The 7,090-nt window shown below is 46.5% G+C and overlaps 1 protein-coding gene across 1 annotated transcript in view; it reads right to left on the reverse strand.

The window, feature by feature from the left end:
* The window catches only part of GALNT13 (polypeptide N-acetylgalactosaminyltransferase 13), a 31,274-nt gene that overhangs the window by 4,015 nt on the left and 20,169 nt on the right, over positions 1-7,090 (reverse strand). Inside the window, exons 9-12 of the mRNA XM_014310787.2 lie at positions 6,688-6,868; positions 4,900-5,039; positions 2,263-2,361; positions 671-805 (exon numbers count right to left, since the gene is read on the reverse strand). Of these exons, the coding sequence (XP_014166262.1) occupies positions 671-805; positions 2,263-2,361; positions 4,900-5,039; positions 6,688-6,868 (555 nt within the window). The remainder of the gene's footprint in view (positions 1-670; positions 806-2,262; positions 2,362-4,899; positions 5,040-6,687; positions 6,869-7,090) is intronic.

A 7,090-nucleotide genomic window follows, 5' to 3' on the forward strand; every position in this document is an offset into this window, starting at 1 on the left:
GGAATTTCCCCAGGGAAAGGGTGTCACCATCAAATTTTCTGGAAAAATCCCTTTGCCCAGGACTTTGCTCCTGGGAAGCTGAAAAGCCTCAGAGAAGAATGAAAACAATAATTGTCTGATTTGCTTCTCCTGTGTTTTGCTGCTTTGGAATGTGGTTGGGACATTGTTTACCAACTGGTCATTGTTTGGTTGGTTTCATGTGAGTTGTTTTTATTTATTGGCCAATTACAGCCCAGCTGTGTCAGGGCTCTGGAGAGAGTCACGAGTTTTCATTATTATCTTTTTAGCCTTCTGCCTGTATCCTTCCTGCATTCTTTAGTATAGTTTAGTATAGTTTTAGTACAGGATTCTTTTATACAATATAAATTGCATAAATAACATAAAATAATAAATTAGCCTTCTAAGAACATGGAGTCAGAGTCATTCTTTCCCCCTTTATCTGGGGAACCTCACAAATATCACAGAAAGGGGTCTCAGGCCTTGGCAGGGGCTGCCCAGGGAGCTTTGCAGCACCCATCCCTGGAGGTGCCCCAGGAATTCCTGGAGGTGGCACTCAGGGCTCTGGGCTGGGGACAAGGTGGGCACAGCTGGGACTCCATGACCCTGGAATGCTTTTCCAGCCTCAGGGATGCTGGGATTGTGCCAGAGCCACCCCCCAGGCCCGGGGTACCTCAGCATCATACTCCCAGAGCTGGTTGCCCCTCAGGTGGTGGCACTTGAGCATGAGGACGGGGCCGTTGAGCCGCGACACGTCCAGGCACAGGTCGTCCGTGCGGATCTCCTTGTCCGCCGTGTAGGAGAACACCTGGAACACAGAGGGGCTGGAAAAGGGCTGGGAACCCCAACCCCAGCCCTGGGAGGGACCCCGGGCTGGAGAGCTGGAGCCTTTCCTCAGAGAAATCCATGGGAATTCAGCAGAAGGGAAAGGCTTTCCACTGGAGGAATCCATGGGAATTCAGGGAAAGGTTTTCCACTGGAGAAATCCATGGGAATTCAGGGGAAGGTTTTCCACTGGAGAAATCCATGGGAATTCAGGGGAAGGGAAAGGTTTTCCATTGGAGAAATCCATGGGAATTCAGGGAAAGGTTCTCCCTTGAAGAAATCCATGGGAATTCAGGGGAAGGGAAAGGTTCTCCACTGGAGGAATCCATGGGAATTCAGGGGAAGGGAAAGGTTCTCCACTGGAGAAATCCATGGGAATTCAGGGGAAGGTTCTCCCTTGGAGAAATCCATGGGAATTCCGGGGAAGGGAAAGGTTCTCCATTGGAGAAATGCATGGGAATTCAGGGGAAGGTTCTCCACTGGAGAAATCCATGGGAATTCAGGGGAAGGGAAAGGTTTTCCCAGCCAAAAAGCAGGGAAATGAGGCCAAGCTCCAGTGAGGATGGAGGAAGAGACAGGAGGAGATGGCAGGAGCTGGGATGAACCTCCAGGATAAATCAGGGATGGGAACGTGGAGCATCCCAGCCTTTCCCACCAGGAATGTGGCCAGGAGCAGGTGTCTGGAACACCAGAACTATCAGGGAATTGTGACCGTGCCAAGCTGGCACCACCTCTGGAAAATTCCACACATAAATAATAAATTCTAATTAATTAAAATAGAGTTAATTTAAAATATGCTTAAAAGTCCCTTAATTATAATTTACATCCCAAACCCCATCTGGAGCAGCCATGCTAATTTGAATATCCACTGGAATATGCAAATTTTGTTCTAATTAACCCAGTGTTGTTGGTCACAAGACCAAGAATTCCATCCACCTTTCTACTCCCCTTCCAGCTCCTCCAAATGAAACTCCCCAGGCCCTCACTACTGGAATTCCACTAAAAATCTTCCATGAATATCCTGGATATTTATTTGCCTTCACACATTCAGAACAGATGGATTCAGCTACGTTTATGGATTATGCCCATTTCATTTTTACGAAATTAAATTCAAATTCCTGATCACATTTCCCAAAGTTCATGCCTGGAATGTTTAATTTATCATTAAATGACAGCAGGATTCTATTCAATATATTCACTAGGATACTTCCCACAGATGTGTACCAATATTCCCCCAAAAATCTGGAGCTAAAATTGAAAAAAAAAAAGGGCTGAGTCCTCTTAAAATCCTTCAGCTCTAAATTGAATGTATTTTGGAATTTTCATTGATTATTTTGATATTACTTTCACACAAAATCTAAAACAGAATTGAAACAGATATTTAAAATATTCCAAAGGAATTCTTGGACAAACAAGCCACTTTTCCCTGGTTTTATTTACCTGGTTTCCTCCCATGCCATGGCAGTTGAAAAATCCCACTTTTTCGTTCTCCTTGCGGCCCATGTTGTCCAAGCACTGGTTGGTTTCAACATTCCTGATCTGGAGAAAGGAAAGAGGTGAAATGTTCTTTAAAATATTTCCTGGACCTGCCAGATCTGTGCAGAAAATTGCAATTTGTGAACAGATCACATTCCCGAATAGTCAGGGAATGGTCTGGGTTGGAAGTGGCCCCAAAGCTCATCCATGGCCAGGGAAATCTATTCCATGTCAAGCCATGAGGGAATTCAGGATGATTATCCCAAATCTGTCAAAATCTCCATTCTTTCTCTCCCTGTTTGCCTCAGAAAACAACAAAACATCCACTTGGGAAATGCACTTTGAGGCCTGGTGCTGCTCACCTTTGATTTACACCATTTTTCCTTGGATTTGAGCCCAGGAGGAGCCATCCAGGGCAGGACATGGATCATTTAGGGCCTAATGATGCTGCTCCAGCTTGGATGGATCAAATCCTGCCCAAATCTCTTCTGCAAGGCAGGAAAATGTCCAAAAAATGCACTTGCAATGCCTTAAAAATCCCCCATTTCTCTGCTGCTCCCCGGGCTTTAAGGCTGCAATTCCCTTTTCCTGCTGCACTGGAACAGCCAGGCAGGGCTTTAATTCCCAGCTCCTGCCTGAGCTGCTGTTTCCATGGGAACTGAGGCCACACTGCACAGATCAGGTGTTTTAATCACTTCTTTCTGCCTTTCTCATCCCATTTGCCAGCCTGACAACGTGCCACAATCCCACTTTATTTGACATTCCCTAGACAAGTCCTTTCCTTGCTGGAAACCCCCATTTCCCTTTATTTTGGCAGGATTAAACCTGGAATCCTCCAGCGCCTTTTATTCCTGCCTACAATGGCAAATTTCAGTGGGAAATCACTTCCCTGGATGTCAAAAAAAAAGCCATTTGTGCCTCAGAGTGTTATTCCAGGATTGTTATTCCATCACCAAATCCTTTGATTGTTATTCCATCATCTCAAATCAACCCATTCCAGGGCTTTTAAAAGGCAGTGTAGGTACAACTCAATGTAATATTTTTAACTGTGTATTTGTTGAATTTGAAAGGAATTCCAGCTCCTGGTGGTCCCAGAACCTGGTGATTACCAGGAATGTCCTTGACCCTCAGCTCCAGGCTGGAAAACACTCAGTGAACAAACATTTCTTTAAAAAAATAATTTTAAAAAAGCCATTTCTAGTATCTTTCTTAGCAATTAATGATGATGGAAGATTCCCCTCAAGGGCTGCATATTCATTGTGTCAAAATATTAATACCAAACTTCACTTTTCCAATCTCCTGCTCCACTTGGGAGATAAATTTGCCTGGTGAACATTTGGAATAGACACTTGATTTAAAGGGAGATTTTAAAGGAGAGGGAATATGTTTGGAACAGTAACTTCTCCTTAAAAAGGACTTGAAAAATGGAAATAAAGAGAAATAAGAGACAAGAAAGGAACTCCAGGACCTGAGTCTTGGCTTCAAAGCCACCTCATCCCCATAGGAATGGATCCATTGGCTCTGGACACCTCCTGGTTCGCTGCACTTACTGGTTTCTTTACTTACTGGTTTGTGGTACTTACTGGATTCCTGCACTTTCTGGTTTTTGGTACCTACTGGTATTCCTTACTAACATGTTTCCAGTTCTTACTGGTTTCCTGTACTACTGGTTCCCTTTATTTACTGGTTTCCTGCATTGCTGATTTCTTTTACTTACTGGTTTCCAGCAGTTACTGGTTTGCTGAAGTTACTAGTTTCCTTTCCTTACTGGTTTGCTGCACTTCTTGGGTGTCCCAGATTTACTGGTTTACTTTACTTGTTGGTTTGTTGCAGTTACCTGTCAGGTTGCTTTCCTTTGCTTACTGGTTTCCAGTTCTCACTGGTTTCCTTTATTTCTTGGTTCTCCTGCTCTCCTAGACTTCCTCCTTCATTGTAGTTACTGGTTTCCTTCCCTTACTGGTTTCCAGTTGTTGCTTTACTTACTGGTTTGTACTACTGATTTCCTGCACAGATTGATTTCCTTTCATTCCTGGTTTCCTCCACTCCTGGTTTCCTGCACGGATTGATTTCCTTTCATTCTGGTTTCCTGCACAGATTGATTTCCGTTAATTCCTGGTTTCCTGCACAGATTCATTTCCTTTAATTCTGGTTTCCTCTACACCGGGTTTCCTACACTGATTGATTTCCTTTAATTCCTGGTTTCCTGCACAGATTCATTTCCTTTAATTCTGGTTTCCTCTACTCCGGGTTTCTTACACTGATTGATTTCCTTTAATTCCTGGTTTCCTGCACAGATTGATTTCCGTTAATTCCTGGTTTCCTCTATGCCTGGTTTCCTGCACTGATTGATTTCCTTTCATTCTGGTTTCCTCTACTCCGGGTTTCCTTCACGGATTGATTTCCTTTAATTCCTGGTTTCCTGCATGGACTGATTTCCTTTAATTCCTGGTTTCCTCTATTCCTGGTTTTCCTGCAATTCCTGATCTGCTTTACTTCCTGGTTTCCTGCAATTCCTGGTTTCTTTTCTTTCCTGCTTGGCTGCCCTCCCCTTGTCCCTCCATTCCCATCCCGTCCCAGCAGGCCCGTGGTGAATTCCAGTACCTCTCCCAGGGAGTAGTAGCGCCGCGGGATCTGCGAGTCGGGGTACACGTTCTCCAGGTACCAGGAGAAGGGTTTGCAGCCCAGCCTCTCCCGCAGGGCCTTCCTCACAGAAACGTCTCCATAATCCACCTTCACCACCCCTGCAATGGGGAGAGAAGAGCCCATCAAACATTTGGGGAAAATCCCGGAGCCACCCCAGCTCCCCTGCTGGAAACATGTCCATAATCCACCTTCACCACCCCTGCAATGGGGAGAGAAGAGCCCATCAAACATTTGGGGAAAACCTCAGAGCTGCGCCCAGCTCCCCTGCAGGGTTTTCCTGAAGGAAATCCATAATCTAGTCTCCATAATCCATCCTCACCACCCCTGCAATGGGGAGAGAAGAGCCCATCAAACATTTGGGGAAAACCCCAGAGCTGCCCCAGTTCCCCTGCAGGGCTTTCCTGATGGAAATGTCTCCATAATCCACCTTCACCACCCTTGGAATGGTGAGAGAAGAAAGAGCCCATCAAATATTTGGGGAAATAACCCCAGAGCTGTCCCAGTTCCCCTGCAGGGCTTTCCTGAAGGAAACATCTCTATAATCCACCTTCACCACCCCTGGAAGGGTTTTCTTAAATCCGGCTTGGCTTTATTAAAAACTCTGGCTCCTGACTCATCTCAGCACAAATAAAGATTTTCCTGTTATGCACACAAAAACAGGAGAAGGCACCAGTTAAAAATATCCCAAAAATTAGAGCTGAGCTCTCCTCCAGCAGAATTCTGTTTTCCCAGGGAACCAGATCTCTCCAGACTTTTAATTTGGGATGTAATTATGAGGTGTGCCCCTCATTATGCTGAGAAGTCTGCTTCCCACTGGGAGCAGCCCCTGGCTCCTCTCTCCTGGGATCTCAGCTCAGGAATGGGATGAATCAGCTCCCAGAGGAGCTGGGGGATGAGGCTGTGCCAGACAACAGAGCCCTCATTACCAACAGGCAAAATCCTTTGTTCTCCCAGGGAATTATCCAGAGATCCCCATTTTCCTCATTAATTGGAAGGGAAAAGGATCAAAAAGCAGATTAAAAATATTTTAAAATATCTTTTTATATTTAGGAATGCCCTATTAAAAAAAAAATCTGCGATTTCCTACTTCTTTTTATGGACAATTTCCATGAAAATTTTCATTTTATTTCCCTTTCTCCTCCATTTGCTTCTCAATGCTGGGGAACAACCTCATTATATTTTATCTATTAATGAATGCAGATATTAATAACTTGGGAAGAGATCAGGGGCTGGAGCATGTCCAGGGAAGGGAACGGAGCTGGGAAGGGGCTGGAGAATCCCTGAGGGAGACGGGAAGGGGCTGGAGAATCCCTGAGGGAGCCGGGCAGGGAATGGAGAATCCCTGAGGGAGCCGGGCAGGGGCTCACCTGGAGCAAAGGAGGATCCCCAGGGATCTTTTCCCTCTCTGGAATTCCCTGCCAGGAGGGCACAGCCGGGGGGGTCGGGCTCTGCTCCCAGGGAACAGGGACAGGAGCAGAGGGAACGGCCTCAGGCTGGCCCAGGGCAGCTCAGGGTGGATTTTGGGGCAATTCCTTCAGGAAAAGGTGCTCAGGTGGAGTCCCCATCCCTGCAGGGATTTCAGAACCCTGTGGATGTGGCACTGGGGACAGGGCAGTGGTGGGAATGGTTGGACTCAAAGACCTCAGAGAACTTTTCCAACCCAAACAACTCCATGACACCTCCATTCCCATCTCCCTTTTTCAGGAAGCACTCCAGACCTCCAGAGGACCCCAAACCCAGCCGTACCCGGGGAGATGATGTAGAAGAAATCCTTGAACTCGTCCATCCAGACCTCGGCCAGCCTGCGGTTGTTCTTGTTGATGACGTGGCCGGTGCCCCCCGGGAAGGTGTAGGGGGTGGCCTTGCGGAACACGTGTCCCACGTGGGAGCAGGTGACGATCTCCAGGGAGCCTCCACACTGCCAGATCTGCAACGGGAACAGGGCCAACCTGAAGGACACTGCTGGAACTCAGGACATCTCTCTGGCTGCCCTGGAGGACTCCAGACCCTGGCAGGGGCTCAGAGACCTTGGCACAGAGTCACAGACACCTGTGCCTTGGATTTTAACCCATGGAAACAATCACCAACTTTGTGTGAGGAGTTACAAGGGTTTGAATAGAATGATAGTGAATTTGTCACAGGGTGAAAA

Source organism: Geospiza fortis, unplaced genomic scaffold (assembly GCF_000277835.1).
Source record: "Geospiza fortis unplaced genomic scaffold, GeoFor_1.0 scaffold677, whole genome shotgun sequence".
NCBI classification, from domain to species: Eukaryota; Metazoa; Chordata; class Aves; order Passeriformes; family Thraupidae; genus Geospiza; species Geospiza fortis.